This window comes from Aquarana catesbeiana, linkage group LG05, assembly GCF_042186555.1.
Source record: "Aquarana catesbeiana isolate 2022-GZ linkage group LG05, ASM4218655v1, whole genome shotgun sequence".
Taxonomy (NCBI): Eukaryota; Metazoa; Chordata; class Amphibia; order Anura; family Ranidae; genus Aquarana; species Aquarana catesbeiana.
Genome location: NC_133328.1, coordinates 496,553,666 through 496,566,069, shown reverse-complemented (window position 1 = coordinate 496,566,069; position 12,404 = coordinate 496,553,666). Strand labels below are relative to the sequence as shown.

Genomic DNA, 12,404 nt, shown 5'->3' with positions numbered 1-12,404 from the left:
GTTTCAGTTACCATAAAGAGTTTGAGGATAATGGCTGTTTTAAGGTTAGGGTTAACTTGGATTGTAAATAATTACCAGCTTTCTTTTCGTACACGTGATGCCACTTATGGATGATTCTCACTTGTATACTTGAGTTCAGCAGTTTTGTGCAGCATGCATTGTACTAATAGAATGTTAAAGGAAAGGTAGGGGTAGAAAAAAAATGGTGTTGCTATAGGCAGGGTTTAGTCTTAGCCCACGATTCTTCTGTTATTGCTGGTAAGTGTACCATTAAAAAAAAATTAATATACATTATCTACAGTGTATACAGTATTATAATTCCGTTTGCATTGTATGGTTGTATGTATTAAAATTTTAAATCTCTGCACATTTTCCTGTCTAAATTCACTGCTATTAACTGACAATGTATTGGCATCTGCACAGTTATTTGCATTCCTTTTAACTGTGAGTCACTGGACAACTGCAAGAGTATGAAAATTGCAGATCAAAGCCTGGTTTATAATGCGTAAAACTTTGTTCAATCATTGATAAAAGAAAAGCTAGCAACAAACACACTATAATCATGCAAAAATTATTTGTACATTCGATGAATGTCCTTTAAAAGTACTTAAAAATTTTGTTTGCTTTTAACATTTGATTTTGGGGTGAATATAATTTCCCAAACCAAAACTACATACATTGTTAAAATGAATTTGTTCCAGGAAAACTTTCCATCCTGCTCCTTTGAATTTTCATGCTGGTCAGAAACAAACATTGATTTGACCCCACAACAATTAGAAATTCGAACACACATTCTTAAAATGAAAATTTACTAACTAAATTCTACTAGTGTATAGCCAGCTTTACTTATTGGTCAAAGACATTGAATTTTTTTTAGCAATTTAATTGCAAATATGATCAAATGTATACAGGCAACCTTTAATAATTAAAATAGCACGTGTTGGTAGGTTGCCTTGATCTATTCAATCCCTTTTTGCAATTTAAAGTTGGTTAAGGCCGGGTTCATACTGCTCCAACATGAAAATCCGACGACTTCCGATCAGACTTTGCCCTATGACTTCATGTCCAACTTCCATGTGACTTCAATGAACAGGATTCAACTTTGATCCGACCATACCCAGCCCTTTAAGTCTGGTATGAATCTTGAGGGGGGAAACCCACGCCAAATAAAAAAAAAATAGCTTGGGGTCTCCCCCCCAAAATCCATACCAGACACCTATTCGAGCATCCAGCAGTTCAGGAAAGGGGGGGGGGGGCAGCAAGCGCCCCCACTCCCCCTCTTGGACCATATTAGGCCACATGCCTTCAACATGGGGGGGGTGCTTCGGGGCAGGAATGTGGGTGGCCCCTAAGGCGGTCATGTACAATGCAGGACCACTGGTACTGCATTGTAAATGATGGCACTGGCAAAAGGACATCTGCATGACTAGAGAAGAGTAGCCGTTCCATAGGTCCGGTGATGAATACCAGAAAAAACAGGGAGGAAGCCTGTGGGAGGGAAGAATAAGGTAAGTATACCGCTTTGTTAAATCCCCTATATGAAACAAGTGTTATACACAATATACAGGAGGATGGACCCCCAGGCGTTATCTTTATAAACTGACCAAAGTTGAGCCTTAAAGTGGTTGTTAACCCACTATGTAAAATTTACAGTATCCTCTCTGTTTATTAATGTAATCTGCCCCAGTGTCTGTGCCTTATAAAAAAAATACCGCTATATACCTGATTTCAGAGCTGTGCTCGGCGCTCACGTGACTCCCCACCTCTCTCCTTTCTCAACCTGACAGCTGCAGCAGGCAGGGCCCAGATTCCCCCGCTGACGTCAGTCAGGAGGGGAGGAGGAGAGGAGGAGAGAGCCGACCGGTTTCAGAGCAAGGGGCGCTCTGAAATCAGGTGTATAGCTGCATTTTTTTATGAGGCACCAACACAGGGGCAGATTACATTAATAAACAGAGAGCATACTGTAAAAAATGAACAGTAATTTTAGCAGCAGGAGGGGAAGGGGCGGGCACGGACATGGAGCTGAAAGGCAGGGAGGGGAGGGTGGAGAGGACGGATGAGTGGATAGAGGAAAACAGGAGACACAGCGAATGACGGAGGCACGTAAACTGACCACGGTGTTAGGGCTCAGCAGCCATGATAAACCGTGGTCAGTTTACAAAGGGGAGGGAAGAACCAGGCAGGATCAACCAAGAATTACAGGTGATAGAAGGGGCCAAATTACACAGCACAAGCACTGTGCTGTGTAACATGCTTTAAAGGCACAGGATCCTTTTTTTCTTTTTAGGGTAACAAACACTTTAATGCATGTGGCCCCTTTTAGGTTGCCGCTCACACTACATCGTTGTTAGTAAATGTAATACACAGATCATTATACAGACGTTATTGTTGGATTATACTGTGATTAGGCTTATAGGCTATAGGTATAGGGGAACAATACAAACGGTGCAAGAGCTAATAATGTCTTAGGTTATTCTGAAAACGCAGAGAGGACAGACAAGAAATACACGTCTAAGGCTGGGTTCACACCATCGCCGCATGCGGCTCCCAGCAGGGGTCCGGTGCGTCCTGATTCACCGTTTCAGGTCTGACTTCAGCCTGAATGTTTGGCTGAAATTGACAAAAGATGCACAGGGCTCCTGTGCAAATTCGCACCAGAGCCGCAGCAGGTATACGTGAACCGGCTCCATAGAGAGCCGGTCAAAATCTGCTGCTATTGCGAATTGGATGCGGGGAACCTGCATCCAATTGACAATGGTGTGAACCCAGCCTTAAAGCGGAGGTTCACACAAAAATTGAACCTCCGCTTTTCGGAACCCTCCCCCCCTCTGTTGTCACATTTGCCCCCTTTAGGGGGGAGGGGGGTGCAGATACCTGTATAATACAGGTATTTGCACCCACTTCCGGGCATAGACTCCAGCGGGAGTCTACGCCCTTCCCCACCCCCCTCCCCCGCTTTCTGCTGGGAAACACACGGGTCCCAGAGACAGCAGGGACCATCTGGATTGCGCAGTGCGACTCACGATTCACTTCCTGATTCCCTTACCAAAGATGGCGGCGGCAGCACCCGAGCAACATCGCGGGCGTCCTGGACAGGTAAGTGTCCATATTTTAAAAGTCAGCAGCTGCAGTATTTGTAGCTGCTGACTTTTAAAAAAAAATTTCGGTGGACCACCGCTTTAATGTATTAAGCCCAAAGTCAAGGAACAAAGGAGATGTTAGCTTGCAGAATCCTTTCTGATTCCAAACTCATGATTCCTTAAAGTGGTTATAAAATCCTGATTGTCACCTAGAATAAGGCTCACCTATAGGTAGTGGAAATATCTCCTAAACGTGCGCCTTTTAGGAGATATTTACCTTGTAGTGCGCAATGATGTCATTGCCGCATGCACTGTGAAGAAATGGACCTCCTTGCCGTTTCTTCACTCGCAAGTGCCGTGACTGATGGCTCCCACGCGAATGCGCGGTAGTGACGTCACGCGGCTCCGACCAGTCACAGAGCCTGAGTCCGAGGTCCCGGACGGAAGAGGGTCAAAGATGGATGCGGCCACCAGCGGGAACAGCGCTTTTACTTTGAAGGGGAAAAAAAGAGGAAGTAAAACCCATCAGGGTTTACTTCCTCTTTAAACTTTTACAAGGAAAGGACTAGAAAGGAATAAGGCTGGGTTCACATATGAGCCGCATGCGGCTCACAGCAGGGGTCCGGTTCACCGTTTCAGGTCCGATTTTGGGCCGAATTCGGACCTGAAATGGACCAAAAGACACACGTTTTTTGTGCAAATCGCACCGGGCCCCCTGCGGAGATATGTGAACCGCCTCCAGGCAAAATTTCCTGTTATTGCGAATTGGATGCGGTAAACCCCGCATCCAGTTTGCAATTGTGTGAATCCAGCCTAAATGTAAAAGGGTATATTTGCAAATAGTTTTATGTTTTAATTTAATATACCGTATGTAATCTTATTCTTATCCTATGTTATACTAGCAAAGTGTTCTCACTTTTACACAGCTAATTGAGAATGGTTAACAGATCTCCATAAAGAAGAACTCCAGGAACAGGGTTTTATTGTTTCTGTGCAATGATCACTGCTCCCTGGATTGTTTGAGTTAATTTAAAAGGAACATTTTAATATGAATTTTGCTGCAGTGCATGATTAAATAGTTTAAAAGCAATCTAAAAGAGGGGAAATGTAATTGCCAGCTTTACAAGAAGCAAATATGGCTCTATTTAAAATTGTGTCTTGGAAGCTGTGTCCTGGAAATTAAATATGATCAGCCCCTGCTACAAATTCACATCCTGCACTCAGATAGAACAAATTCCTTTGCTGTATAGTAATATAACAAGGCTTGCTGGGGTTGATTTACTCAAATTCTGGTGCAAAATCTGGTGCAGCTGTGCATGGTAGCCAATCAGCTTCTAACTTCGACTTGTTCAATAAAACTTGGAAGCTGATTGGTTTCTATGAGGCGCTGCACCAGATTTTGCAATCTCCAGTTTTAGTAAATGCTCCCACCCCCATGAGTGCAAAAGTGAAGATGACACACACATTAAATCATACAACATACAACTTCGTGTTTTATCAATGTAAGGGAGAACTCATTCTTGATTGGTTGTTGTGGCTTGTAGCTGATTACATATTACACTTAAATAAACCCGTGAGTGTAATATAAGGTTATATATATGGCATACATTTTAAAATGACTATGACAGGCTCTAATAACAGGCCACCAACCCCTTCATATCCAAACCATAGGTGTTTTTGTTTTTTAACCTATGCTTAATACAGTATATAAAATAATGAAATCACATGGTAAGATAAAGTCAAATGATTTCTATGGCGCTCAACCCACTGCTTTCTTACAATACATTTATTGTCCTGGCTTTACTGGGTTTTTGTTTGAACCACCTTGCTGCCTTTTTCTTGCTTTTGAAGACAGTTTACGTGTTCATGAATGCAGTTTGTTAAAAATCACGTAAAGGAGTAAACACAATGCACATAGGCACAAGACATGAAACAAAACTATACAATACGTACAATATGTGTTTACCAAGTTCTAAATGAAAGAAAAAAAAAAACGCTATTTCATACACATGTAAACCTAAATCACAAAATTTCATGTCATTTTTAACACATTAATGTAAATAATTTTACACTTCAATGCCTCAGTGCCTCAGCTTCCATTAACCACTTCAGCCCTGGAATATTTTACCCCCTTCCCGACCAGAGCATTTTTTACAATTTGGCACTGCGTCGCATTAACTGACAATTGCGCGGTCATGCAATGCTGTACCCAAACGAAATTTGCGTCCTTTTTTCCCCACAAATAGAGCTTTCTTTTGGTGGTATTTGATCACCTCTGCGGTTTTTATTTTTTGCGCTATAAACAAAAAAAGAGCGACAATTTTGCTACAATAAATATCCTCAAAATAGTTTTTAAAAACAAATTTCTTCATCAGTTTAGGCCAATATATATTCTTCTACATATTTTAGGTAAAAAAAAAAAAAAATCGCAGCAAGCTTATATTGATTGGTCTGCGCAAAAGTTAGAGCGTCTACAAATTATGGAAAAGATTTATGGCATTTTTATTATTATTATTTTTGTTACTAGTAATGGCGGTGATCTGCGATTTGTAGCGGTACTGTGACATTGCGACGGACAGTCCGGACACATTTTTGGGACCATTGACATTTATACAGCGATCAGAGCTATACAAATGCACTGATTACTGTGTAAATGTCACTGGTAGGGAAGGGGGTAGGGGCCGATCAAAGGGTTAACTGTTCCCTAGTTAGTGTTTCTAACTGTATGGGGATAGGGTTGACTGGGGTAGGAGACATATCACTGTTCCAACTTAGTAGGGACAAACAATATGTCTCCTCTCCCCTGACAGAACAGGGATTTGTGTGTTTACACACACAAATCCCCGTGTTGGCTCTTGTGCCTGCGATTGCTGGCGGCGAACGTGCCCGCTGGCCACGCGCATTGGGTCCACACCTTTGGCAGCATGCGCATGCCCCCTGGCGGCTCTTAAAGGGGACAGCGTACCCATACGGGGTTTTGCCCAGCAGAGCCATTTTGCCGGCGTATATCGGCATGAGCCGGTCGGCAAGTGGTTAAACCAATAGCCAGCAATCCTTCCATAAAGGTCCTTGTTCAGGCACTTCCTGGTTTGGTGTGACAACGCTCTGTCCTTGTACTGTACTCTAAGTGTGCTTCTGCCTTGTCATTATAGCTGCGAGATTTACTAAAACTGGAGCACACAGAATCTGGTGCAGCTGTACATAGTAGTCAATCAACTTCTAACTTCAGCTTGTTCGATTAAGCTTTGCCAAAAAAATGGGAGCTGATTGGTTTCTATGCAGAGCTGCAACAGAGTTTGCACTTTCTAGTTTTAGTAAATCTCCCCCTATGTAACATGCTCTTCTGGTGGAGACTATAAGTGGCCATGCCAACAATCAGTTCTCAGGCATGTTCCTATTTTGTCATCATCAGCAAACCCATCCTGAGAAATAATATAAATTTACTGTTGTAGTACATGCATGTACACAGAAAGGGGCTAAGAAAGGCTGCAGGCAGTCAGCCGCATTGAGATGCAAAAAAAGGATAATGACAGTATTTCTGAAAGACAGCAATAACGAAATAGCAGTTGTTTGACACATAGGGGGAGATTTACTAAAACTGGTGCACATAGAATCTGGTGCAGCTGTGCACAGTAACCAATCAGCTTCTAAATTCATCTTCTTCATTTAAGCTTTGACAGTAAAACCTAGAAGCTGATTGGTTACTGTGCACAGCTGCAACAGATTCTGTGTGCACCAGTTTTAGTAAATCTCCCCCATAATGTCACCTTTAGATCTACTTTAAAGCTGAACTCCAGAAAAAATAAATCTTCCCTTACAGTAGGGTTGCCCCTGCACTGCAAGGGTTAAACATTTATTTACATCTATGGGACCAAGTAAAGCAGTTTTACGTATTTGATCCTCTGCTCCCCCAGGCTCCTCTGTGCTGCAAGACCGGTCCTCCCAGCCTCTTTTGCCCTATGTTCTGGCAGTTGGAATGCGCCCGACATCCTCAAGACCGATGCAGAAATAAGCATTTAACCCATGCAGAGCAGTGGCACATTTAAGTGTTAGGCTTTAAAAAATACTTAAGATATACACAATGTGTCATTTATAAATATTTTATTTGGATACCATTAGTGCATTTAAGTACAGGGTCCATAAACAACTCACAATAAAAAGGTCAAGAGAGTACTTAACTTAATAATGCCCTGGGCAATGAGAAATGCACAGAGGAAATTACCTAATAACACCATTGGGAGAAAATGGTTTAATTGATTCAGTCCAGATATATTCGAAAGCACAGATGTTTATGTTAACCTAGTTTTATACAACCTTCCAGGAACAAACCGATATGACAGCATATATACATCATGAACATATTTGGGGGAATTCAATAAAGCCCTAACAACACTTTTCTGGAGGTATGGCCCTTTAAAATGACCTGTGCCAGACTCCAAAACCTCTGCCGTCTCTTTTAGTAGCTTTACTGACACAAACAGCAGGTAGTTCTTAATAGCACCACTTTTACAAAGTGTTGCTTTTATTGCACCAAATTAAAAAATAATTACCTCTATAGATGACGAAAAATTGGAGGTAACTGAGACCATTTCTAACGTGACGTACAGAGACAGACCTGTCTCTATTAGCCGTTTAGTGGGCGGCATGCTTGTTGCCACTGCCTCCTTGTCTCCACCACCTCTTACTGGTTGTTAAGGAGACTGTTAGCCCCCTAGCAACCAGTGACACTGACAGTGGGTGGAGCCTGATGAGGATTCTAAGACACTAGTCAATGATCAGGTCCACTCTGTCCTTGTGATTGAAAGCAGGCAGTGGGCAGATTCTATAGCCAATAGCAGACTGTGTACTGGTTGTAAATCTGTCCACTGCCTGCTGTGAATCACAAGGGGAGCAGACCCAATGGAAAACTAGTGTCTGTGAATCCCCATCAGAATCTGGCCACCCACCATCAAAAATCCTCAACGTGACAGGACAGCTGCTGCAGCAGGGAGAGAGCTCGGCTGCACTGAGTGTGAAGTGTCAATATGGACATTCGGGGATCATTGCACTTCTGCAAGTGGCACATGCTCCTAATTCATGTACCTGTTTTTAACAGGTACAGTAATCTGTCATCTGCATTGACATTTGTCCCATGGTGGCATGATGGTATTCTAAAGATCTATTCCCTTAAAGTGGTTGTAAACTCTGTTACACCACTTGTACCTACAGGGAAGTCTAGCACAGTGGTGTAGTGGATAGCACTTTCGCCTAGCAGTAAGAAGGGTCGCTGGTTCGAATCCCAACCACAACACTACCTGACTGGAGTTTGCATGTTCTCCCTGTGGCTGCGTGGGTTTCCTCCGGGTACTCCGGTTTCCTCCCACACTCCAAAGACATGCTGGTAGGTTAATTGGATCCTGTCTAAATTGTCCCTAGTATGTATGAATGTGAGTTAGGGACCTTAGATTGTAAGCTCCTTGAGGGTAGGGACTGATGTGAATGTACAATGTATATGTAAAGCGCTGCGTAAATTGACGGCGCTATATAAGTACCTGAAATAAATAAAATAAATAAATAATAAGGCTTACCTGTGGGTACTTTAAAGATCTCCTAAACTTGCACCGTTTAGGAGATATTCACTATATGCGCAGCTGCCAACGTCATTTTACGCATGCTCACTGAAGAAAGGGACCGCTGGTGCCATTTCTTCAGGGCCCATACCGTGACCGCATGCGCAGGAGTGATGTCATCGTGGCTTCAGCCAATCACAGCGCCAGAGCCCACAGACCCGGAAGTAACTCCGGTGAAAGATGACAGCCGTGGGAGCGGAGTGTGTATTTCATAATGAGCTAGTATGCGATGCATACTAGCTCTATATGCCTTTGTCTTGCAGGCTTTTTCGGAGGTTTACAACCTCTTTAATAGACTTGACAAGTGGGAAACACTGGAACTGGTCCTAGCTTACTTGTAAACGTGTCTAAATGTGTTAACACTAGGTGTGTTTAGGGCTTGAGCGTTAATTAATTTCAATGGGCAAAACCATGTATTTATTCTGGCCAATGAAATTAATTAATGCCCAAGCGCTTGACGCCTGTAATTGCGCCTAAACGTTTGTAAAAGTGTTAGACTTTTACAAGCATCAGATGTTTCTTCTGCAAAAATGCTGCTGACTTCTAGGAGAGTTAAAAAAAACATCCAGTGTGCATAAGGCCCTCAAGGGGTTGTAAAGTCAAATTTTTTTTTGATCTTAATGCATTCTATATGTTAGGATAAAAAACCTTCTGTGTGCAGCAGCCCCCCTCGGCCCCCCTAATACTTACCTGAGCCTCATCTCTGTCCAGCGATGTCCACGAGTGTCTCGGCCGTCTGAGACTCTCCCTCCTGATTGGCTGAGACACAACCAAAGTCAGTCAGCCAATCAAAAGAGAGAGGGGCGGGGTCTGAAAGGACACACGGAGCTGTAACTCGGCTCGGCTGCCCCAATAGCAAGCTGTTTGCTGTGGAGGCACTTGACAGGAGCACAGAAGAGGGACCTGAGAAGAAGAGGATCTGGGCTGATCTGTGCAAATCCACTGCAACAGAGCAGGTAAGTATAACATGTTTGTTATTTTTATAGAAAAAATCAAGACTTTACAGTCACTTTAAGCTCAACTTAAGCCAAAAACTTTTTTCTCTTTTCTGTTACACAGGGTCAGGTTTAAAGCCTGCAAATGAGTCATACTTCTGTTTGTGTCCTCACAAGGGACATTTCCTGTCTAGGGGACGAGTGTTACAAAGATCAGCGAGAAATCTCCTATATGGGAACAGACAGAATTTAAAATCTGACTAATACATTTTTTTCAAAGGGAACACAGACAAATTTCCAGAAGTTTCCATTCTATCCAAAGCTGAAAGACATTTTTTCTGGAGTTGGTCTCCAGTAATATGAGAGTTATTGTTCAGACTGCATAATCAGTATTTACAGGAAGTGTCATAGCAGTTTAATGGAGGGGATGATAGGACAAGTACACTCAGTGTATGGTGTCAATGTTGTCTCACACCTAGTAAAGGCTTTAATGTCAACTATACATATAATAAGTGATACACTTATTTACATCCCTTTTCTTGATCCACTTGAGACTTTCTAATAAGTGGTTTGCATGAATGTCATCAGGAGATCCTAGAATAATTGAACTCATTATTTCAGAGCCACAGCAAGGAGACTCTTCTTGCCTTTCTTAGATGTCAAAGGGGAGTCACATTATATGGATATCTTTGCTTTTGCTCTTGGCATGTTCCAGAGATAGATATATCTAGATATATATCTAGATATATATATATATATACGATGATTGTTAGTCCAGTTTTCTTGAGCCATGTACTGTCCTATGTATGAATGTTATGTATGTACATGTGTTACAGTCAGTTCTGCTGTATAAACGCATGTCTCCCCTGCTTATTATTCTTCTCTCTCAAATTTAGGATGGAGTGGGTATTGAAGAAAAGTTATCCCTGAGGAGAGTGGCTGTTGTGGAAGATTTCTTCGATATCATCTATTCCATGCATGTAGAAACAGGGCCAAATGGAGAACAGATTAGGAAGCATGCTGGGCAGAAGAGGACCTACAAAGCTGTAAGTCATAAGTCCTTTTATCACTGTATATGTTTGTTAACTCAATTCATTCATTTTTGCTTTGGTTAAGCAATCACTCTGTATATGTGTTTTGAACACAGGTTGAGTGTTTATTGCATTTGTATGCATTAAGTGACATTTGACAAGCTTACTTGCGACTATTCTTTCTTTCTCAGCGTGACCCATTAATTTAATCAAATGTGAATATTAATGGGAAAGCTTCACAGCTAGTTGTTCTGCCGCTGTATTTATTTATTTTTTGAATGTTATATGTACGTATTGATCTCTATATGTACCGCATATACTATACATATATCATTGGATTAGAATTGATTTACCACATAAGTAAATCCTTGACAAAAATCTCAATAGTGCAAAATACAAAGTATTCTCAAGAAAGCAGAACCTCTGCATGCTGAATTTGGGAGGACATCTAGTATTGAAATTCAGATAATGTATTTATTTCTTTAGAATACTTGTCTGTGAGTGGTTGAGCTCTTGATTGCCAAGGGACTAAATTTGGTTAATGAAAAGTATGAAGCAAAAGAAAAAGAGAGCGAATGCCTGCTGCAACCAAATTATAGAGACTATTCACTTTCTGATTTTCAATAAACTACTTTTTTATTTAGTTTTTTATTGTAGACCAGAGGTGAAAGCATTCAGTGAGCTGCTTCTTAGCTTTAAAAAAACAGTTTTTTGTAATTCGCTGCGTCCACAACACACATTATATTACAGGTTCAGTAGAAGGGCCATAGGAGATTTCCTAGAGTCTGTTTGCAAAGCTGCCTTCCATTCTTCCTCTTTCTGTCTCCCTCGCTTTTTCTCACTCCCTATGTCTCTCCCTTCTCTCCTTCTCCTTCTTTCTCTCTCTTTCCCTCTCTTCCATTCTCTCTCCCTTTCTTTTTTTCTGTCCCTCCCTCTCTTCCCTTCTCTTTCTGCTCCCCCTTCCCTCTCGCCCCCTCCCTCCCTCCTCCCTCTCTCTCCCTCCCTCTGCACCCATCCCTGGGATCTCTCTCTCCCTTGCTCCCACATTCTCTCTCCCTGCTCCCCCCCCCCTTTTCTCTCTATCTTTTTCTTTCTCTTCCCTCTCTCCCCCCCTCTATCTCTACCTCTCTTTCTCATCCTCCTTTCTCTCTCCCTCTCTTATCCTGCCCCTCTCTCTCTTCCCTCCACTCAACCCCCCCTTCACGCTCTCTCCCCCCTCCCCTCTCTCTCTCCCTCTTTCTCCCTCCCTTCTCCCTCTCTCTTTCACCCACTTTGCAGGTATGTTCCAGGGTCAGGGGATGGGCTGGTGCACTACAGCAAAGTTTTGAATTAAAAACAGTAGTGAGAAGCCAAACTGTGCTTCATGTATGCATCTTAAGGTTTCATTTTTAAGTGTTAAATGGAGTGTACTTTTAAATCATTTCGCAAAAGTGGAACTTCCGCTTTAAGCACTCCTCGCCCCCTGACATGCCACAATTGGCATGTCATTTTTTTTTTTGGGGGGGGGGTGTACTTTCTTTTAAGTGGGACTTCCTCCTTCCTCTTCTTGGCCGCCTAGGCGAGTCCTCCTCTCACCCTAGGCGGCCCCTCCCTGCCAGCGATCTTCTGGGACATGTCACAGGTTTCAGAAGCTTGCCTGGCCAATAGCAGAGCGCAGCGCGACTTGCGCATGCGCAGTGCGCGCCTGGCCGTGAAGCCGTAACCTGTCATGGCCAGGTGCCCATAGTTGCTATCACGGCGCTGCGGAGA

The 12,404-nt window shown here is 42.6% G+C and overlaps 1 protein-coding gene across 2 annotated transcripts in view; it reads left to right on the top strand.

Moving 5' to 3' along the window:
• Positions 1 to 12,404, top strand: part of NOL4 (nucleolar protein 4) — a 428,096-nt gene that overhangs the window by 189,062 nt on the left and 226,630 nt on the right. For both annotated transcript variants that reach the window (XM_073631542.1, XM_073631541.1), the window contains exon 2: positions 10,521 to 10,670. In XM_073631542.1, the coding sequence (XP_073487643.1) occupies positions 10,521 to 10,670 (150 nt within the window). The remainder of the gene's footprint in view (positions 1 to 10,520; positions 10,671 to 12,404) is intronic.